This window comes from Neopelma chrysocephalum, unplaced genomic scaffold (assembly GCF_003984885.1).
Source record: "Neopelma chrysocephalum unplaced genomic scaffold, ASM398488v2 Primary Assembly neopelma1_75, whole genome shotgun sequence".
Lineage (NCBI taxonomy): Eukaryota > Metazoa > Chordata > Aves > Passeriformes > Pipridae > Neopelma > Neopelma chrysocephalum.
The window spans coordinates 1,611,162-1,634,690 of NW_020897736.1; the positions used below are offsets into that span (position 1 = coordinate 1,611,162).

The window sequence follows — 23,529 nt, forward strand, 5'->3', positions numbered from 1 at the left end:
ATGACAAGTTTTAGGACCATTCTGCCAGTAGGTACAGGTTACATTGCCATTGGCACAGCCTTTTTTACTTTGATTAGAGTATAGTTATGGATAAATACTCAAAATATGGAAAGAAATGTTAAGAGCAGTCCATGCTCTCTAGACTAGTAGTCTTGCACAAAGCTTGCAGAGTGCCCCTGGCCTTCAGCCCCCCTTCATCAGAACTCGAGGACAGAAATAACCTGTAATTCTGCTTTCATTGTGGAAATTGGAAATAGTTCAAATTTGAATGACATTTGCACTGTATACATTACAGAAGTTGCAGCTCTTCTGATTGTTCATTAGTATATTCTTCCTCCATCTTATTTAAAGTTTGGCCTGACTAGGTATTTTCTTCTATAAGCAATCCAGAAAAAGCACATGCCCTGGAGTATTCCTGTGGCAATCCCTCTTGGCAACTTTAGGATGAAACTTAACTAACATTTGTGACCTGACAGTGGATGAGCAGAGAGAAGCAATCCACCAAGGTCAGGAAACCTGAAAGATATTCTGTGGTTCTGGGGACTCGTGTTCAAATCTCCAGGTTCTCTGGTTCAAGCAGGAACATGAATAAACTCATGGTTCCTATAACACAGATTAAGTCCTTAACTACACTCTGTGTTGAACAGATCTTTGTGCTGTGAAAATTTGCAATGTTTGGTCAGTGTCTCCCAGAGTGGAACCAGATATCAAAACCTGCTGTTTTTGTTTAAAAACTACCCCAACCCCACAACATTTTGGCCATCTTGGTTTATATCACAGCTGTTTATTTTGCTTAATCAAAATGCTTGAAAAAGTTGCATCTGTTTCTATGAGAATCTTGTTCTGTGTCTGTCTTAGGCAGCAAAAGGACAGATCCATTTGGAGCAGATCTCTGTGGCCACTGATCTCTGGTTTAATTTGTTTGCTTCTTATTTTGTGCATTTCTGTAGTGAACTGTCTATATTTGGTAACTGTCAAAACAGAAATATCAGAGATTTCTGCTCCCTTATATGTTACTGAAAGTCTTTACATAGCTGTGACTTGAGGTTCCTAATTCTTTGTCCTTAGTTTTTCAGCCTCACAATATAAGTTCACTCAGATGTTTTGAGTACTTGATAGATTTTTGGCTAAATTGAAGCCAAGTGATGAAAATAAGTATAAACACTGCTTGCTCCCCATCTTCATTGCATTTTCCTTTGTTTTCTGTGGTTCTGGTTACAGAAGATAAAGGCAATGAGTGAAGAGCAGGAGTACCAGAGGCAATGCTTTGTGCTGGTTTCCACCTCAGTCCTGCAAGCAGTTTACATGCTTATGCGTGTCTCTAATGCAGCTTCAAGAAATATGATTTATAAATAGCCTTTGGAGAATTAGGCAGTCTTCATCTGATTTGATAGAACCAGTCAATCAAGGTCAAGAAACTTCAAGCAGGATTTTTACTTAGATCCTTTTAAGTAGCAGAAAAGGATTCCCCAGACGTTGTAGTCGCTGTGTGGTTTTTAGAACAACAGTAGCATAAGCTTTAACAGGCTGCACAAAGGGGAATTTGTCCAAGATGATGCCAGCATCACATTCTTCCTTTTGATGCTGTGACTCTCTTCCACTCTAATGACCTATTTTTTCCACACTATTGACCTATTTGGGGGGTGGGAATTTATAGTATATTTTGTGTTCCTGTTTCTTTTTATTTCTTTCCATATGTATCCAAATTAGCACAAAGAAAAACTGAGAATGAATGAATCTTTTTCTTCTTGGTCAGTAGTTACTAGGCCAGCTGAAATGTTCCTCCACTTCCCCAAATTCTGTGATGCTGATTGCATTAAAAAATATGAAAGTTTTGATGCTTTGAACAGTCCCAGTAACAGTAATTGCAATTTTTACTGAATTCACCGGACCTTCAGCACTGAGAACTAGTGAATGTCAGCTGAGACTGAAGAAGAAAGAGACTGTACTTACCGAGACTGTAAACCAGGTTTTGAGGGTTTTAGAAATGTTTAGAGAAAACAGACTAAACAAAACAATGTTTAACAAATCTTTAAACTAAACAAAATGCAGTCTTTCCTGAATCTACTTGCACTGACTGTCACACTCCATCTCTTCGCTGCCACTTCTTCAGTTTTAAGATGATTTTCTCTAAATAGATTCAGTCTCATCTAATAAGCTTAGGTTTATCTAATTACCACCCAGGTAGGATTTACCTCTGTGAACTGCCTGTGACTCCTGTTAACTCTCCTGCTCTGAGGAGGTCCTGCCTTCCCAGGGCTTCCCTGCAGCCATTGCTGGGAGCTGGAGGAGTTGTGCCAAAAGGAGAGTGCACGGGCAGGAGTGAGTTTGGGTGCAAACAGTGAGATAACATCACTGTCCAGCTGCCTCTGCTGAGGATGTGAGGAAGCCCTCAGCTGTAGGGATGGGGTCTTGCTGTTGAGAGTAGCTGGCTCACTGGCATCCTTTGGAAAAGGTTCTGCTAACATAGTCCCAGTCAAATTTTTTCTTTAGTCATATGTTGTTGGGTTTTCTTGTTTTGTTTTTCTTGACTGTGGGGGGTTGACAGGCAGGGCCTGTGTAGCAGAGAGGCTCAGACAGGGCCCTTCCAAGCAGCCCTTCGTCCTGCTGGGTCATAGAAGTTGCTTCAACTGCAGTGGGCACTGAGTGTATTTTGATGAAAGGTTTAATATTTCTTTTAAAACTTCACGTTTTATGCTGCACGCAGGCACATTAGATTTGGAAGAGAGAGCTTGTCTTCTGCTTTGGTGTCAGAGTCATCAGGGGTTTTTTGTTTTGCATGGGATGCTTTTGTCTCATGGATTAGTGCTTACTGTGCAAGGTAATCCCACCCTAACCGGGTCCTTTGGTGTGCTGATTGGGCTTTTGCCATTTCAAACAAAAAGACCTAAATTCCTTGAGCAAGGGGATGTCTAATAAAGAAGTACAAATTTTCTTGTAGTTGTTAAATTTCAATCTCCTCAAAAATGGTTGATTTGCTGTAACATCTTTGAAGAACACTAGTATTTTCAGTAATGGGTTTGCTAAAGGAAAACCCACCAGTTCAAATGCCGTGATTCATGCAGGAAAGGAAGAACAGAGAATTTGACAAAATGCACCCATTATTAAGAAATACCTCTCTGGATATTTGGTGGTCTGAGCACCACTGCTGTCTAAGCTGCTGTAGAGCCACACAGAAGTCAGTGTCAGCAAATTTCAGGAGTTTGTCAGAGGAAAAAAAATCCAACCAAATGTTGTGGTTTTCTGCTTATAAAAGCAACAAATCCAGTGTCTGTTACCTGCGTGCTGCTGGAAGTGTTTGTCTTGGCTCTGAGAATCTCTCCATCGTTGGTGGCCCAGTTCTGTGGGGCAGTTCTGTGGTTGGTTTAGCTGGCAGGGATTATCCAGCCCTTGGGCTCTCCCAGACCCTTCCCTGGACAGCAAGTCCTGCTGGTCCTTGCCTAAAGTCTGGGGACAGGGAGGGGACCTGAGCACTGAGTGCAAAGTCAGTGGAGGGGAAGTCAGAGCTCACTTCTCTCTGGTGCTGCTGTCAGTTTTGTGCCAGCTGAAGCGAGGTAGATCTGGACATGACTGGGTCGGGGAGGGAGCCCCAGTTTGAAGTGAAGTTCAGGTTTTTAATTTCCTCACTCTTCATTCTGCTCATTGCTGAAGTAAACAACCAGGCCTCACTGCCTGTTGATCCCTCTCTCTTCTCTTCATTTTGGAAAAGGTTACGTTGGCAGTAAGACACCAGTAAAGAAAAAGAGAATTAACAGTGGTCCAAAAGCTGCATTCTGACTTAAAAGGGGATCCTGTGAGTCTCTGACTCTGTACTGATGGTGCCCCACCTCAAGCACTCCTTCTGCAACATCTTCCTGAAGGAGAACCCCTCTGCTCCTGGTTGCATGGCTTTACTGGCACTGCTGCCACTGAGGAGGCCTGAGCACGGTACCACAACTGATTTTCCTGATATTTCTAAGTCCATGTAGCTGGTTTCAGGTGATCAAAACCTAGTTTGTGTGTAGCAATCACTGTTTGCAATCACCGGGTAAAACTCCCTCTGGTGTCTGATCCTCAGCTGGAGGAGTCTGGCATCACTGAGATTCATGTAACGAAATGGTTTGTCTGCAGTAACAAGTTCATAAACTCATTTCCAAAGGAAACAAAAAAATACAATACGTACATAGATAGGCTTTAAAATGTCTTTGCTGAAGTCTGTGACACTTAACTGTTACCATGTATAGTGGATTGCAGGATCAGGGCTGACATCCTGTGTTGTTACAGCAGAGCTGGTTGTGCTGCTGGATGCTCAGAGGTGCTTCATGTGTGCTTGGAGAAGACAAAGTTTTCATGTTTCGTGTCTGGTTGGAGAAGTGATCTGTTGTTGACATTTTTCCAGATTCTGCTTTTGTTGCATGTAATTGTAACAAGTGTGTTTAAAATAGGAAATCATGTTTCTAGTTCCAGAGTGCTCAGTCACATTCTTTCACTTAAGTAAATTTTTTCTTGTTTAAAATTGTATTATTTAGAATACATTGTCAGATGACAGTTTTTAGCTGTTTAGCTCAACTCTTATTGTTTGCTTTTTCTTCCCCCATCCCCTGTGTTTTGCAAACCAAAACACTTTTTTTATCTAGCAAGAAGTTGAGAAGTTTACAGACCTAGAGAAACTCTACCTCTACCTTCAGCTGCCTTCGGGTCCCAACAATGGAGACAAAAGGTATGTGTGTGACTGTAAATGTGAGCAGCTAGTACTGAAAACTGGCTTTACTTCCTGTGGCACTTAACTGCTGAGGAATCATTCACATCATGTGGCTGGTAGCAGAAGCAGCCTTTATTAAACATTAAGGACTCTTCCTGAAGATTAGTTGTGGTTTTTTTAAACTTTAAAATCTTTTTGCATGAATAGCTTGTAAATATAAATCTCCTAAAATGCAAGAGTCATCACAGAAAGTGTTTCACAGCCCGAGTGTAATCCTTCCTTCGCTATTTATGTGTGAAGTGATAAAATAGCAACACAAATGTCATGGGGGGTGAAAGAAAAAAAACTAATGGTATTTCTGGTAACATTTGTTTGACTAAAGGAAGGTCTAGAAAACCAACCTGCAGATCACAGCATCACAAAATTAGCATATGTTCCCAGTAAGATGGTTATAGGCAGGCAAGTGCCTATAGGAAGCACTCTGAGTATCTGCTGGGAGAGCTGGGTGTTTCCAAAGGGCAGCTGGCAAACTAAGTGGGCAAAAGCTTAGAGGTGGCCAGTAAGGAATAATAAATTTAAGAGGGGAAGTAGAACCCTTACCTGCCACTGTGTACTCATATCTGTGTGTCAGTCAAGAAATGGAGCGTGGAGTCTCTTCCTTAAATCATGGATGATAGGGGATAACTGCTGCCCGTGGCTCAAGAAATAGCTGAATGTGTGAGATGTGCTGGCCCTTGTTGTCTCTGGTGTGTCTCCACCTGTGTAGGCAGACAGTTATTAAGTCTTGTAACTGAGGAGGAACTATAGAATCTTCATCAGCACTGCTTCCTTCCCCAGTGATCAGCTCTCCATGTCATCCAGCCGTGCCCAGCAGATGCACGCCTTCTCCTGGATACGGAACACCCTGGAAGAGCACCCTGAGACGTCCCTTCCCAAGCAGGAGGTTTATGATGAATACAAGTGAGTGCTCCTGGACTGGATCCATGCATAGGGCTTTTTAGCAAGTGTAGAGTGTTCTGTGGCACTGACCCTGCAGGTCCCCCACTGGTGTACACGGCCAGGGCCTGGTGTTCCACGCTGCTGGGCCTGAGAACACACGAGCTGCAGTGGGGCAAACTGTGTTCATTGCTTCTGCCACTGGAGATAAGGCTGTGCTGTTTGAATTGTGCATTGTATGTACTGAAGGAAAGGTACAAGTACTTCTTCACAAGTAAATACCTGTATGAATATTGGTTTTGTTTTGTGGACAGAGCAGCGCAGGTAAAAAGCATCAGTGACTATCTTACAATACATTTTGGTCTGCCTGTGTTTACATACATACATGACTGCCTTAACAAGGATGAGGGGCTGAATTGTTCCCTCTGGAAATGCAGCTATTTTGCACACACAGTCTTGCCCATTACACCTTTCTTTCCAGAATAATGCATAAATATTGGACCTTCCTGCAGCAAACCTGATTTCTACAGAGGCACAATATATCTGAATATGTATGAAACCAGTAACCAAGGCCACTGCGAGTCTGTGTTGTCAAGTCTCAAAGCTACCATGTAATGAGAAAGCGATTAGAAGCAAGGGAGAGGGAGCTGTCTGATGAAAGTTGGATTTGAATTCATTTACAGAACATACCCCACGGGGGAGGGGGAAAAAATAATCATCCTCAGCCCAGTTGCCTGAAGATGAATAACAGATTTATGATCTAGTATGAATATTTCCATAATCTGAACGATTACAGTAATTTGCAGCGAGCTGAGTCCCTTTGCCTCCTAAGTGCCTACAGGACTCACCCCACGGTAATTGTTATTGCAGGGCTGCCTTCTGCAAATACCTCCTTTTAATTAACTCTCTCCGCTCAAGTGTTTTTACTCTGATTGAGCTGAAGCACGATGGCATCCGCTTGCCCGGGGTTGATAAACATGCACACACCTATTTCTGAGCTCCTGCCATGGACTGGAGCGGTGACGCAGCCGGGAAGTGCAGCCAATGGCTCCGACGGGCCGGGATGGCCAATCCCGGAGCAGCAGCCGCTCGCGCAGACACGGCAACAGCGGCAGCTGCTGTGCGGGAGAGAGAGGGATGGGAGCCTTATTCTTAAATATATTTCTTATTAAATAATTTATGGCCTGCTTCAGCAACAAATCTGCTTGGCTTCCTTGCTGTGCCAAGCTGCAGATGCCCGGAAAAATCATCATCTACAGATTGTGGAGTGTGAAATTTGGATGGCTTTGTATGTAGCTGCATCTAGTATTTGTGTATTGTATTTTTTTTTTCCCCCCCTAACAAAATAAGGGTGGTAAGCAAATATTCAGGAAAATATCGAATGTTTGGAATCTGTTCTCCTTTGAAAGCTTCTGTTCTGTTTTTAAAACATTCCGTTTCTTTGAATATTTTCATGAGCTATTCTTGCACACCAAAGGAGAAGTAGTCTTGGAGTGGGATGTAGGGAACAGGCATATAAATACATAAGAGTTAGTTATAAGTCATTTTTCTTTACCTAAGGATGTTAAGACCTCTCAAATCTTATTCCATTATATTAAGAGGTTACAATTTCTCTCTTCTATGTGCAGAGATGGATGTTGCATGAGCTCACAGTGAGCAGGCTTATGCACTCTGCATGCATAAATCAAAATGCAAGGCATCAGAAGATGCTGCATCATACCAGCATCTCCAGTCCTGCTGTAAATTTTGGTCAAGATAAATCTTGCAAAACTACTGGCCTTCTGCATCACCTTTCATGATTTTTTTCTGTGAAGAGGGAGAGTCAGAAGCTTGCACTCTGCCCAAGTCCACTGTTGGCAGATGTTGAGTGTTTTCAGCTCCTCCATGTCTCAGTAGCCTGTTCTCACTAAGCTTATTCAATACAGTGACTCCTCTTTCTGCTTTGTTACTCTTCAGTTTAATTGTGAATTCATGTCTCTAACTGGATAAAAGTGAAAGGATTCATCTTTCTTTTGAAAGGGATAAAATAAATTAAAAATGCATCATTAATATAAGACAGTAGCACTTGGGAAGGCTGAGAGCTTGCAGCTGAATTTCAGAAAGGAGGTAGATGAGAGCTGGTTCACCTCTTGTTGGTGCTGTGATGCCACTTGCACTGACAGAATACAGTGAGCTGCAAGAAGCTGTGTTTCTGTTGGGCACACACAGTTCTTCTGCCAGCTTCCTCTGGGAGGGAGGAATTCAGGCTGGAAAGTATGGGAGCTCAAGGGGAGCTGCCTGACATGTTATCTGGCCTGCAGTGAATGGATGCTGCTTCCTATCAGATCCTTTCAGTGTTTTCTTGTAAGTCAGTTTTACTTGGATATCTTGTAAACACCCTTCTGGACGCGGCCAGGTGTAGATTTAGCTTTAGAGTTTAGAGATTTAGGATCTCAAGTCCAAGTGCAGTCCTGCAGTATTTATGCAGGCAAAATCCCTATTTGCCCATAAAACGATTTGTTGAGCCTTCAGTAAACACTTGAGTCCTCTTATCTTGCTTCTGCTGCTGTGACGCAAGGGAAGAAAGTCATTCATATTTAAGTTTGGTGCCCTGAAGATTCACTTGATACGCTTAATATGGATTAGGAGGTCTTGGAGTCATCCCGTATCTCTTTCCTTTAGTCTGTAAATCATTAATCCTTGCTTTACTGGCTGCTGGGCCACTTGATGCCACCTGATGCATAGATTATGTACACTAAGTGTTAGGAATATTAACCAACAACTTAGAGGAATATTCAGAAGCTAACACAGAAGAGGGCAGTGGGTATAGGAATACCATGTCTACTAAGCACTTAAAGGACACAAGGTACATACTAATATTGTTTGATAGTGCTTATCCAGTGTTTTTATATAAAATTCCCTGATAGGAACAGGATGGGCCCTCTTGTGTTGCAAAGTCTGGTCTTAGGTCATAAGTAACTACATATACATTCTTTTGAAAACCAATCAAACTTCAGCTAAAGCAGTTGTTCCCATCTCTGCCCCCACTCTTGGGAGTCTGACCCGCAATTTCATTTCTCTGTTGGTTTTCAGACATCTGGTTTCCATCCTACCTGATTATTAGGACTCATTTCTGAGCATTGTTCGTCAGCTTAATGAGAGCCTACCTCTTCCTAAGGTTCTTGGTTTCTTTTGGGGACCAGTTGTTTTGGTTACAGTGGATAAACCAAGAATTTTGTTTTGTTTCATTCTGTAGTTTCTTTATCATTTGCTATTCATGATGGTTTTTCCTGCCCAGGGAGCTGTAAGCTGGGCTGCGTAGCCTGACCATCTTCATTAGCTTTTGGGTTAATTTTTTTTTTCGTGGTTTAATTCAGGTGCACTTCTAGTGTACTCTAGGTCTGGAGTACATTCAATTCATAGATCTTACAAAAAAAAAAAAAAGCCTTTTCTGGTTATTTTGTAGGGGAGCTCTGTACAAAGGAACAAAGCGACCGCGTGTCCATTGTCATTCCTGTCTCTGTGGAGACCTTCCCTCCCCCCCTCTGTTCCCCACCCACCCTTCAAACAGCGACACAGCTCCTGGGCTCAGGATGTGCCAAGAGTGCAAGGAGCAGAGAGAAGAGCTCCAGGGGAGACACTCCTGGGTTGTGTTGTCAAGTCAATGAGAGACCACAGATGGACATGGAGGGTTCTGGGCCAAGCCGGGAGGGGGAGGGGCCATGTGGGATGATCTGTCTGGAAACTGAAATTCCAGGATAATACTGATAGCTCAGAAATCACAAGCTTGCAGGAGCTGCCAGTACGGATACGAGGAGACCGTGTAACTGTTTTTGCTGCTAGCAAGTGATTGTCTTGCACCAGATGTGCTAGACTTGAGGAGCAGATAATTTTATTCCTATTTTATTTATTTATTTTCTCCAAGGGAGGCAGTAATTTTAACTTTGAAGTTGATAGATTGGTAGGTCCCTAGTCCTGTTGTTTTGCTAGGTTGTTTTGGGTTTTTTTTAAATTTATTTTGCTGACATTGTTGAGTTTCAGTCAAAGATTCTGCTGACCCTGGCAGAGAAATTCAGAGAACCCTCCTTTGCATGCTAGTTGAGACTTAAAGTCTTGTAACCACCATCAGTGAGCAACAAAGACCCACCTTTTAGGAATTTTCAGAGTAGAGTTTAAATCTGCTGAGGCCTGGCAAGATGCAAGGGACAAAAAGCGCACAGAGATCTATTTATTACACATAAATCAACGTCTGATTCCTAAGAGGGTACAGTGAGGCAGGAGAAGAATTCCTTTGTAACAACTTCAAAGGGACATATCCAGAATCCAGCTTCTGTGACTGACATATGTTGAAATGAAATGTGTTGGTATATAAATTGGATATGAAGCTTCCTGATGTCCCATATAGAAACCAGACTGATGCCTGACTGTGTTGTAGGCAACGTGTCCTGGTTTGGACAGTGACCCTGGTTCCTGGGGTGGCTGGGTGCACACAAGCTCTGCAGGGGGTGGCAGAACCAAAGAGCATAAATGTTCCTGTTTATCATCATCACAATCATTACATCTGTGGTGGTGCTTTTCAAGTGGAGGATACCAACATACAGCCAGGGTAAAAGCAGCAGATAGTTGCTCTGTAATAACTAGTATTTTTACAGGAAGTAAATGCAGTGGAAGTATCTCAAGAAATACATACAGCTTTCTATAGAACTACAGCTTGCAGAGAAGACATTTCGACTGGCCTGCTTGGATGTAGATTGTTACTGGGTGATGCTGGGGATGAAGCATCTGTTTCAGACTGCTGCTTTTTCTTTGTCTGCCTGACCTTCCAGAGGTTGGTTTGCGTGTGTGTACCTGATTACAGCAGGCAACTGTGGGGTATGAAGTCATTGTTTTTCTGCACTCCTGCTGATACCCACAGTGGATCGTGTGCAGTCACCTCTTCTTTTTAGAGGCAGGTTGTTTCTGTGTATTGCTGGTAGGACTTCTCATGGGAAAGGAGGTCATTGCTGTCTGGTGCTGGCTCTGTGGCTGTCAGGGATCTGGCTGGGAAGAGCACATCAGTGTCTGTGCCACAGCACAGGGCGTTCCTGTCTTTGTGCAGCCTCAAGCCCTTGTGGGGCAGGTAAACCTTCCAGGGCAGTTCATGGTTTCCTCTTTTGCTTTATATGTTTGTGATTTTCCAGAACATTCACCTTTTGCAGCAAAATCAACGATTTTTGTTCTCTGCCTCATGGACGTATTTTTTAAATGTCTCAGATGTCGAAACAAAATTCCTTCTACTATTTTTGAGAGCTGAAGGCAGATAAACTCATTTTACTAGAATAAGTAAACTTGGCAAAATAATTACCTTTTGTTTCTTTATTCCCCTGTATCATCAGGTTGTATTCTTAGTCACATGATGATCTTCATTGGCAGCAGCAGTTGGAATCTCTGTTAGTAATATAAGGACTGTTATATAGGGTTGTCTGTAATCAAACATTCTCATGGTTCAGTAGTGGTACAGAGGTTCTCAGTACATGCTTGTGTTACATCTATAAAGGTGAAGCTGGTTCCCTGGGAAAGTCTGTTTTAAATGTAGTTCTCTTAAGGTCTAAATAATTGAGGTTGTATGGGCAGAATCTTTCTCTGGACATTGACATATCTGCACTTGCACTTAACTACTGCCTTTCAAATATTCTTGCAGGACTTCAGGCCTTACTACACTCAAGCTATGCTTCTTGCTAGAACAGCATCTCTGTTTCTATTATGTCCTAAAATAAGTGAATTGAAACAGATGCTTCAAACTAAGTTGTGGAGTAAATCTTAACTGTGCTCTAGATAATGCCAGTGCTTGTTATGTCTCCACATGACTTGTCTTTGAACTCAGTAGAGAACAAGGCAAAAACTATGGTATTAATAGCTCTTGTTTATACATTTTTAATGCACTCAATTCGTCGTGGATAGCTTCATTAATGTTAAATGTGATTCTAACTATGGATGGGTATAAGTGTTTTCTTTTGAAAGCCTTTGATGGGGTCTAGCATGCAGGCTGGCCTCTTGTGTTAACTTTGATTCCATTCACGCTTTCTTTCTCTTTGTTGCAGGAGCTATTGTGACAATCTTGGCTACCACCCATTAAGCGCTGCTGACTTTGGAAAGATCATGAAAAATGTCTTTCCAAACATGAAGGCCCGTCGTCTAGGCACAAGAGGCAAATCAAAATATCCTTTGCTAGAACACTTCTCAGTAACTTGTTCTGCACTTGCCTGGGGAACATCTGTCGTTATGGCTTAACTACCAGCTAAATGTGGAAGTAATGTTAAATAAAAAATGCAGACACTTTTCCAACGTTCTTTAAAAATTATTAATTGTGGCAGTGTTATGTTGCAGGATATAACTTTGGAAACAAGTACTTAAATTTAGGTTCTGACGCTCAGTTGTCACAGCAGCGAGGAATCAAAGAAGTTTTATAATTTAGTGAAAAGAGAGATATTGGAATAAAGGAACCAAAACTGTTAGTGATTTTCAAAGCAGTTTTTTTTTCATCAGCACCAATTTTGTCTTTTCCAAGTTGAGAATTACACCTTCCCTTGAGAGTCCTTAGAAGCCCTTGTGCAGTAATGTAATACCTGCTGTGCATTCCCCAGGGTCAGCTCTGGCTGTGTCCTGACGTGCTGGGCAGGCAAAGCCACTGCAGTAAAGCAGGGGAGAGAGAGCATGAAAAGACTAAAAGGCATTGAGGTGCTTGTAGGCTCTAATTAAAAACCACTCCAAAGAAGTAACAGTGATGATAGGGATGTGCTGCAGTTCTGCCCTTTGCCAGGTCTCACTTGAAACATGTTCTTATAGAGAGAATTCAATGCTAGTGGGCAACCCAGAGTTACTTGTCTTCTACAGAGGAAGAAAACCTTCCATGTTGTAGTAAATGGAGGAGATGTGTGTCAGTTAAACTGTTTCCTAAAATACAGTGTTGGATTATCAAGCAGTGGAATCCAAAACTTAGTAGTCATGTTCTGGATAGAGCTAGAGAAGTGTTAAGGGAGAAATCATATGATGTAATTGTAGCTTGACCCGAGGGATCTCTTTAAGTTCTGTTTCCTAAGTTTCTAATTCAGAATGATTAAAATATGACCTTGTCTCACTCTTACTGTAATACCCAGGCTCCTTACACTTCTTTTACTGTAATCATGCTCCATCCAGGTTAATGCAAGCAAATGCAAACTCCATGGTCTAGGAAAGAGAAATACAAACATATTTACAGAATGTGAAAAATTAGTGATTCTGAAAAGGATTTGTGTGTCACAGAGAAGAAACACCATATGTGAACTCCCAGAGTAATTCTGTGGAGAGTTAGAAAAAGGCTGATTTAATACTTAGACCTATAAACAAGTGAGTACAAGGAATGGAGGGAGTGTATTTTTGTGTACTGATTTGATGGGATCAGTCTGGGTCTTTGTGTTCATATTTTTACAGAAGAAGAATTATCACAGGGAGAGAGTGCCTCAAACATTGTGTGAAATCTTAGGAAGACATGTCCTCATCAGGCACTTTATCCTTGTCATGGGGAACTTCATGTGGAAGTCCCTTAGGAGAAGGAAATAAAGTAGATCCTAAATTTGGGATTGCATATTTTAATAGTGATTAACTTTGGGAAATTCGTTCTCCCATCTTGTTTTAGGAAGAGAGCTTAGTCCAAATTTATGTTAATGATTTGAATATTGAGTAGCTAAGTGAAACTGCTTGGCCTGGTTTAGTCGTTGTTCTGTGTGATCAGATGCAGTTCATCACACCCAGCACCTCTGCACTGATGGAGAAACCCAAGGACCTGCCCCAAACACAGCCATTGACAGGCTTTTGATTCTGGCTGTGAGACCATGTTAGTGACAGTAATTCTTAGTTCTGTGTTGAGTTTGCTTATAAAGCTTATGAGAGTTATCAGAGAAATTACTGCCCTTCCCTCTCATCCCCCAGTTAACAAGGACACAGTTTAAACCTTAATTGTTGTTCACATATTGCTACAGTGGACTGAGGAAGAAGGCTTTTGTGCATATGCCAACACTGCCCAACCTTGACTTTCATAAGACTGGAGATGGGGTATGATACATATTTGCTTCTTTATATATATATATATATATATTTCTGAAAATAAACATTTATTACACTGTTTTTCTTTCTGATGTTTTCAAAACAAATGAAGAGCTGTGTAGCTTTTAAGATTTTTCTTTATGATCCTTATATTCTGAACCATTGTTTGCTGTTTTTTCTGTGAAGTTCGTAATGAATTACAGTGCTATTAAACTAATTGAGGAGGCAAAGCAGACTTTTTACAGTGTTGCCACCCATAAGATATGATTCTGTTTTGATTTTACTGGGGTTTTTTTATTTTTTTCAAGTCAATGCTAGGAAGAGAGATCCCAGTGAAAGAAGCAGATCCTGGGTAGCAATGACTGCTGAGTTGACAAGACTCTGGATACAGGGAGCATCAACTGTTGGTGGTCCAGATATTGGGACTGTTTCCAGAGATGTCAGCTCCATCTGATGTCTTTGGAAACAACCACTAGATTTAACACTGAGACATTTAATTTTGTATTACATTGATGTGATCTCATTCTCTCAACTTCATGAAAAACTGTGAACGTACTTAACTTTTTGTGTGATTCTGATAATTGTTTGCTCTGGTTTTGTTTTTGTGCCTCAATGACCCTTAATAATCAAAGTAACCTTTCCTCCTTTGTTTGTTTGTTTTAGTTGGATGGAGCAGAGCCATCTGGGCAGCTGCAAAGTGCTGATGAGGAAGTCATCTCTGCGGCCTGCCGGCTTGTTTGTGAATGGGCCCAGAAAGTGCTGAGCCAGCCTTTTGACACAGTCTTGGAACTGGCTCGTTTCCTTGTCAAAAGTCACTATATTGGTACCAAGTCCATGGCAGCTTTAACAGTAATGGCAGGGGCACCAGCAGGTAATGAGATAATGCTGAATTGTTGAGATGGGGGATCTCTCTATTAATAGCAGAAACATCTTGGTTTGAGGAGGGACTTCTGTTCAGGGCAAACTTTAAGCACGACTCTGAGCACTGAGCATGCAGTTATGTGATTTTGGTCACATTGCTGCAAATTACTCTTCTTGCTGGTGCTCTGGGTAAAGATGTGAAAATCAGCAGTGGTCTCAGGTTTAGTCTGTGATTTTCCCATTTCTCCCATGAGGAACCTGGTCTTTTAAAGCACTTTGGGGCTTGTGAGTACTTGCTGAATTTATGTACTTGGCTAGATCAGGAGTTTGGGGCTGCTACAGTGCTGGTTTGTAGACAGACTGCTGGTGTAGCTGTGTTTCTGTCTGATACCTTGCCCTAATTTGGAAACAATTGTCTGTCTTAATTTTCTGTCAAGAGCAGATTTTTTTTTGTGTGGTTTGTTTCCTTCTGCATGCTCAGAATGAGTCACCTAATCATCTTAAGTGTGTTTTGGTGGCTGTGGATGAAGTAAATTACAAAAATAAAGGATGAGGAGGGAAATGCAGGGGCACAGCCCCCAGACTTGCTTCTGGAAGTACTGCCTAGGCCTATCAAGCAAAATGTGTTCAGATCACAGTTCCTAAGCATGTGCTGAACATCTAAAACCAAATACTTGGGATTAGCATTAGTAAAATTAGTAACGTAGTAAAATGATGCTGATTAATTTATAATTAGGTGGTATTTTAAAACTGTGTAACCTCAAGGTGTAAATTAAACAATGTTAAAGAATTTTTAGAGGGGCAGTTCAGTAAGGTTATTTGGTCATTGAAAGAGCATGCTATTCCTCTTGACTCTTAATAAACAAAGATCATAATTGTGATGTGAGATTGTAAGAGAAAGTAGTACCAGCTGTGCTGTTTTTCTCCCTGGAAGCACCACTTGCTTGCTCATGATCAGCAAAGTAATTTCTCCGGAAAAAAATGTTCTCCCATTCTAATTTCCATAGTTTTTTCAACTTTCCCTTCTTCTCTTTTTTCCTTTTTTCCCTGGACACTTCTCTTCTTGCCCTTCTTTCACCACTATCCCTGACCACACAGAGGTTTTGATCCATTCTGATACTAGATGCATTGTATTTAATGCCTTGGCCATTAGATAGTATCATCTGCTCAGAGCTGCTCCTCTGTGACTTTCTGGAAACATTTTTCGTTTAAAGCTGCCTTAGACACAGGTAACAAAACAAAACCACGGCAGATAATGGATTTTAGATTCATCTGAAACGTACCCGCTGCCCTCTGCTGCCAGTTTAGTGAAATGCACCGGGTTGAGATTTTGCTGACACAAAAGTTGCCAGTTGGGATTACTAAAAACAAGAGGCCAGTACTTTAGTATTTTAGCAGCTAATGCCCAGGTTGTCTAACAGACTTTGCCACAAATGTGGAAGTAACCTGAAACACTGAATAGATTTGAGCACAAAGTGGGTGGGTGTACCTCATGGAGGAGGTGTTCCCAGAAAGGTTGTGGAGATGCCTGCCATGTATTCTGTGTTGTTAAATACAGAAGTGGCACCACAGCAGACAGGGTATGTTTGGTTATAATTCATCCTTCTTCTTTTCTATTCAGGAATAAAAGGGATCCCCCAGCCCTCAGCTTTTATACCTACTGCTGAAAGTAATTCCTTTCAACCACAAGTGAAAACTCTGCCATCTCCTGTCGATGCCAAGCAGCAGCTGCAGCGTAAGATCCAGAAGAAGCAGCAGGAACAGAAGCTGCAGTCTCCTTTGCCAGGAGAGTCTCCAGCAAAGAAAAGCGAAGGTGCCACCACCAACGGTGTGAGCAGTATCTCCAATGGCAGCCCTGCCATCCTGTCTCCTCCACCCATTGGCATTGTCGTGGCAGCTGTCCCCAGCCCCATTCCGGTAATGCTCTCCAGCAGTTCTCTAGAGAAACCACCTGATGAAAAGGTTGTACACTGACAGTAACTTAGTGGTGTCAGAGGGTTAGAAGAACAGTTTCTGTTCAAAGGCTTGGGTCCCTTGATGCTTTTCTGTCCTGGCTGTGTTATACACACGAGTCACAGGATTGATATGGAGGCAGCAGAACTGTGATCGCACAGCAAAGGCCAAGTTTATCTTTGAAGTCATTGTGACAGGGGGATTTAAGCTAGCCTTGAGGTGAAGTTTAACCAGATGAGAGAGCTGACACCAGTTGTGTGACTCACTGAGGTCTTAATATGGAATCTAAATTGCCTTTCATTGGCCCACTGCATTTATTGACAGCTACAATTTTATTTTTGAGTGAATGTCTGTAGTATGGAACATTTTTGTCTTTCGGCCATACAAAACTGGGCTGGGCAGTGGGGGAAGCTTGGTTGTTTTTAAGATGTTCACTGTGCTGTTGATTTCCACAGGTAAGCCAGTTTTTCTGCCTGATAGTTTGTATTTAACTCACTTTTGAAACCTTAACAATGAGCAGTGTTTTGAACACATCCTTTCCTCTTTAGCCTTTATCTGTCTGTCTTTTTGTCCCACGTGGTGAAGGATTGTACGAGAATGACCATTTCATTAGCAGAAGTGCAGAGTAGTGTGTAGACCAGTGCCCTATGCCTTAAAAATAGAGGTTATATATCTACCAGTCCTTAGGCAGACAAGTAGAAAATGTCTTGTATATAGTAGAAAAGCTTACTTTGTTTCAAACTGACATCCACTGACTTTGGTGATTGAGCTGTGTGGTCCTTCACCTTTGCAGTGCTTGGGGCCGGGATGGTCCATGGGCTCTGGGGACTCGCTGCTTCAATGCCACACCTGTTCTTTTTCTCTCCATCCAGGTGCCAAGGACCAGGCAGTTGGTGACGTCTCCGAGTCCCATGGGATCGTCTGATAGCAAGGTCCTGCCGCTCAACGTTCAGGTGGTCACTCAGCACATGCAATCAGTCAAGCAGCCACCAAAGACTCCCCAGAACGTCCCCGCCAGCCCCGTCGGGGACCGCTCTGCCCGGCACCGCTACCCGCAGATCTTACCCAAGCCAGCAAACACCAGTGCTCTCACCATCCGCTCTCCCACCACGGTGCTCTTCACCAGTAGCCCAATCAAGACTGTTGTGCCAGCTCCACACGTGAATTCCCTAAACGTGGTGAAAATGACAGCAATATCCCTTGCCCCGAGCAGCAGCAGCGTGCCCGTCAAACAGGCGCCTTCGGTCAGCAGCAGTGCAGGAGCAGCGGAAGAAGGGAGGACTGGTCCTCAGATCAAAAATGGGTCTGTGGTTTCACTTCAGTCTCCAGGATCCAAGCCTAGTACTGTTGTAGCTGCGCCTGCAGTCAAGATCAAAATGGAACCGGAAGCATTGCTGGATGAGAACTCAGTACAGGGCCAAGAGAGTTCCGATGTGTCTAAATCCATAAAGGCAACCCCTGACCTGCCTCCTGCACAGCTAATTAATTTTGAGGTTGCAGCCTTGAAGGTTTCAACTGATGATGTCATGGAGGCAAAACCAGGTAAGGGCTGTGATCAGGGAGCTGAAGAAGCAGGGACCAAATATAAAACACAGTCTAATGAGATCACACCAGTTTCTTCAGCAGGCAATAATCAAAGCACTCTTAAGCTCACAGTTGCCAGTCAAAACTTGTCCAGCACCAGCATCAGTTCACCTCCTTCTGGTGAGTCTACGATTAAAGATAAAACATGCACTAAAAGTCCAAGAAAGAGACAACCTTCCACAGTTCAGGATTCCCAGGTACCACCTGTAAAGAAACCACTAGTGGAGCAGTTTTCAGCTGGTAATGCTGTGGAGAGTCAAAAAGCAAACAGTGTTAAGAAGGCTCTGAAGGTTGGATCATTAGCTAACAGTGACAGTACAGCAACACTTGCTCAAGTCCCCAGCACGGTACCCGTGACAGTACCTGTACCTTCTGCAGCTGCAGCAAACTTAGCAACAGACCTTTCTTTGAGCACCACTTTAAATACGAGTGATTCTACTTTAGAACAGCAGCTTGCATCAGCATCATCTCCAGATATAAAAGTAAAATTGGAAGGAAACTTATTTATCATAGAAAATGATTCAAAATCTGATGGCAGCTTTAACCCAAATACGTGGCACCATATCACCAAAACCTCTGACTTTGCATCTGTGAATTGTGATCAGCAGCAGGATATCAGTGTTATGGCCATGGCTGGGCACTCTGGCTCGAGTGACTTGCAGGAATCTGCGTGGGAGCCGGTGCACTGCGAAGGGATCCAGCAGGATGTGTACAGCCAGCAGCTACAGAGCCAGATCCAGGACTCCTTGAGTCAAATACAAGCCCAGTCTTCAAATCAGTTACCTCTGCAGTCTGAGCTGAAAGAGTTTGAGCATACAGTCCCTCAATCAAATGAAAACTTCTTTTCATTTGATGATGACCTTACCCAGGACAGCATCGTGGAGGAGCTGGTGCTCATGGAGGAGCAAATGTCCATGAATAATTCCCATCCTTATGGGGGTTGTCTAGGAATGGCAATTCAGAGTCAGACTGCAGCTCAAGGAGCTCCCGTGTCATCTCACCCGAGCAGCACGCACTTTTACCATTCGATCCACAACAACAGCACTCCAATTCACACTCCCACACCCACCCCTACCCCCACTCCCACCCCCACTCCGACTCCAACACCCACCTCTGAAATGATTGCTGGATCTCAGAACATGTCAAGAGAGAGCCCTTGTTCAAGGCTGGCTCAGACGACTCCCGTGGACAGTGCTCTGGGGAGCAGCCGGCACACGCCCATTGGCACACCGCACTCAAACTGCAGCAGCAGTGTCCCTCCCAGTCCTGTGGAATGCCGAAACCCGTTTGCATTTACTCCCATCAGCTCCAGCATGGCTTACCACGATGCCAGCATTATATCAAGCAGCCCTGTGAAGCCGATGCAGCGGCCTATGGCGACCCATCCCGACAAAACCAAGCTGGAGTGGATGAACAACGGCTACAGCGGTGTGAGCAATTCCTCGGTTGCAAACCACGGCATCCTCACGAGCTACCAGGAGCTGGTGGAAGATCGCTTCAGGAAACCTCACGCCTTCGCCGTCCCCGGCCAGTCCTACCAGTCCCAGCCGCGCCACCACGACACTCACTTCGGCCGCGTGACCCCCGTGTCACCCGTGCAGCACCAGGCAGCCCCTGTCAGCAGCACCACTAAGCAGGAGGGCTTTGCTGTGCCTGCTCCCTTGGACAGCAAAGGAACAGGTTCCTCTCTCAACAACAGCCTGAGGTGCCGGAGCGTGAGCCCTGCTGTCCATCGCCAGCGCAATCTCAGTGGGAGCACCGTTTATCCCGTGTCAAATATACCACGCTCTAATATGACACCCTTTGGAAGTCCAGTGACTCCTGAAGTTCACAATGTATTTGCTAATATCCATGCAGACACCAGTGCCAATAACATAGCACAGAGAAGCCAGTCAGTCCCCTTGACTGTGATGATGCAGACGGCCTTCCCGTCTCTTCAGAAACAAACAAACACTAAAAAAATAACAAATGTGTTGTTAAACAAACTTGATTCTGATAGCGATGATGCAGTGAGAGGTTTGGGAATGAACAACATGCCCTCAAATTACACAGCCAGGATGAATCTCACTCAGATTTTGGAGACATCCGCCGCTTTTCCTAGTGCCAACCCACAAAGTATGATCAATTCCAGCACTTCAGTTTATGAATTCCAAACACCAAATTACCTCACAAAAAACAGCAGCACCGATCAGATCAGTTTTTCTTCTGGAGATAACCAAGCACAATCAGACATCGGAGAGCAGCAATTAGATTTTAGCAGCACTGTAAAAGACCTTTTAGGGGAGGACAGTCTGCCAACAAACCAGCAGCTGGTGAATCAGGTGGCATCAGATCTCAATAACGTTGCATCTGTCTTTCCCAGCGACATCAGGTTGTCTTCCGAGCTCTCAGGCAGCATTAACGATCTGAACACTTTAGACACAAATCTACTGTTTGATCCAGGTCGTCAGCAGGGACAAGACGATGATGCTACACTGGAGGAATTAAAAAATGACCCCTTGTTTCAACAAATCTGCAATGAATCCATTAACTCAATGACTGCATCAGGTTTTGAGTGGATGGAGAGTAAGGATCATCCTGCTGTTGAAATGTTGGGTTAATCTTGTTTTATAATATGTATGTAGCACACTGTATCTAAAAGACAGACGTATTGTATTTGTCTTAATGGAAGTGCCTCCCGCAGCAGAAACACTTGCTATGTATTATGGCATTTTTAAAAAAAGTTTGCTGTACCTGTTGCTCATTCTTCAGCGAGGAAAAGGCAGTCTTAACCAATTTTAAACAAATCTCTGAAGGTGATGGGCTATCAAAGAGCCAGTATTAAAATTTGAACTTTATAGTGTTTCCCCTTCAACATTTCTCGTTTTAGCAAATAAAGAAGTGGTTAATGGCCAGCCAGCGATGACAGCTATGGTTGATGCTCTGGGAGGGTTTTAAGTCGAGCTCTTTAGTAGGCTTTCCATACCTTGTACTGGTTGTTACTCCTTAGTAGATGATCCTTACTGACCTTCGTTGTTCAGGTTTGAAATGCAGGGTGCCTGCAGGTAGGTTGGGGTGGGGAGTGGGTACAAGTGGACCAGGTGACTTGCAGGTGCCTCATCATTGTGTAGCTGTCACTGCTCAGTGGTGAACTGTGGGAAATCTCTGTAGCACTGGTGCCATTGGCATCTCCTGTAAAACACAGAGATGGGAAAAGCTAACGGGGATGATCAAGGAAAAAGAAAGATGCACTAAATTTTTTTATTTAAGAGAAATCTATGTAGTTATTTTATCCATTAATATTCATTACATACTTGATATTTTAGTTCTTACATCAGTGTTTTTATATTAGGTAAAATTCATGTGAAAAGATTTTAAGCATTGAGATTTAATCTAGGCACAACACCCTATTTTAAAGTGATAGGTACTGTTTATCAATGCTAGAGAAGGAACATATTTTCCCTCTTTTTTTTTTTTTAATAAAGAGCTGCTGGAGCTCATTAAAATACTGTTTTTAAAGATTCGTTTATTCACGTTTGCTCTTTCCTCACCTAGTGGAGGGTGTAGGAAGACATTATTTTCTCTGTATTTCAGTAGGTTGAGCCTTTCTGTCCTTCTTGCTCACTCTCTCTCAAACAAAAGATTATTAAAATATTAGAAAATGTGGTTGATCTAAAAATATTTCATACAGAGCCATAATACTGCCAGGCACTTTACAGATACACAGTAAGACGTGTTTTTTCTTTTGGTAAAACTTCTTTTAAAAGTGCTTACTGTTTTAGAAGCCTGAACTCCATTTTCAAAAGTGATTTGACAGGGTTGGTGAATCTAATTTTTTTTTAAGTCCTTAGCTGCCCCTCTGGAAAATGAGAATTAGACTTCTGCCTCACTAGTTCACTTGAACCAAAAAAGACCTTTTATTTTATCAGCATGGCATGGATCTCTCTGATGATCAAAAGAGAGAGGTACTTAACCAGCCATGGCCCTGATGCTAGAAAGAGGACTTGCAGAGGCAGGTTTTTACAGAAGAAGTGGTGCACTGAGTATGCCACAATACCATCCCTTAAGCAGAAAACTGAGCAGGAGAAATGTTCCTCATTTGCATTACTTTGAATGAACGATCATGAATTTGTGAAGGGGAGGTTCAGTAACCCCACCGTAGATTTCCTTAAGGGAATGATGTTCATATTTTTCATGTGATTAGTGTTTTCCTACAAGTGTCTTGGTGGTCTTCTGTTTCTTCAGTTGTTGCGAATGACTCGAGATCCCAGTACTGGTCACATTTTTTGGCGGTGCTGATTCAGCTTGTGCTGCTGCATTGGCACTGGAGGTGCTCTTGCTCTTGCCCCAGTTCATCACCAGTCCGTGGCCTCTTCTGCAGGGACAAACAGTTGTGCCAAGCTATAGCACCTTATTGAGGGCCTGATTTCACTGTGCTCGCATCAGAAGTTTTGCCACTTCATCGGAAACAACCTTGGAGAGTTCCGATCCCTCCTGGAAGCGCGGGGATGTGTGATAGTGTGTGTTGCTTTAAGACCAAGTGACTCTTATAAGTTTTGTTGAAGAAATGGGGAGGAGACTAAAAGCTGCGTGGTAGCCTTCTGCTTGTTATCCTGCCAGGTGTCTGTCAGTAAGACTTGAACCATTTTTCTTGTAGACTGAAGTTGCTGAAGGCAGGGCTCGAGTCCTGGGCCTGCTCATGGCCTTTTGCCAGAGGTGTGCTGAACATCCTCTTACCCTGGTTGAGAGGATGGGTCTGAGAGACGCTCAGCACCTTTTTGTTTCTGTTTCCTGACCCTGTGTGAAGTGCCAGCACTACTGTGAATAGGTGAAACCTACTCTGATAGAGGGGGGAGGGTCCCTTCCAGCTCAGCAGATTCTCTGATTCTGTGACTGCAGCCCAGCGCCGTAGGGAGAAGCTGCCCAGGTGCTGCTCAGCCCCACCTCGGGTCACTCACACTGGGGGTTTTGCCCAACTACTAGTTTTTTTACAAAGATTTCTCAGAAAAGCAAGAGTAGATTTAAAGCTGATGTGTTCTAAATTATGCAGCCATCACCAAAGGTTTTTAAAAGTGCGTTTAAAATTATTTTTAAATACAAGCGTTACATTGGGCCTAACATGACTTAATTAGCAGAAATACTCTATAATCAGTGGGTTTAAAGCAAAATATGTTTAGTTTAAGAAGTATTAAATTCTATAAGAATTGTTTCAAGTAAAATCCAAGGCACAGGCACAGCTTTGTACATTGGTATGTATCATTCTAGAGATGTTTGTGTGTTGGTGTTATAATTAATGTTAGGTCCCTGTACTTAGTGCTAGTTAGTTCTTTACAATACATTGAGACAGAGCACTACTGCACACCAAAGTATGCAATACCCAAAGGAAAATTCTGTGATTCTAACAAATGGAAGCCTGTCTTTGTCAGATACTCCAAAACTAAGAATTTGAGACAATTCTGACCCCTTGTTTACATTATTGGCTTCCTACTAACATG

The 23,529-nt window shown here is 42.9% G+C and overlaps 1 protein-coding gene across 1 annotated transcript in view; it reads left to right on the forward strand.

The window, feature by feature from the left end:
• The window catches only part of RFX7 (regulatory factor X7), a 48,273-nt gene extending 25,281 nt beyond the window's left edge, over window positions 1–22,992 (forward strand). The window contains exons 3-9 of the mRNA XM_027688348.1: window positions 4,617–4,699; window positions 5,519–5,641; window positions 11,677–11,793; window positions 13,582–13,666; window positions 14,321–14,528; window positions 16,140–16,435; window positions 17,344–22,992. Coding sequence (XP_027544149.1) covers window positions 4,617–4,699; window positions 5,519–5,641; window positions 11,677–11,793; window positions 13,582–13,666; window positions 14,321–14,528; window positions 16,140–16,435; window positions 17,344–20,655 — 4,224 coding nt within the window. The 3' untranslated portion in view covers window positions 20,656–22,992. The remainder of the gene's footprint in view (window positions 1–4,616; window positions 4,700–5,518; window positions 5,642–11,676; window positions 11,794–13,581; window positions 13,667–14,320; window positions 14,529–16,139; window positions 16,436–17,343) is intronic.
• The last annotated feature ends 537 nt before the right edge of the window (window positions 22,993–23,529 follow it).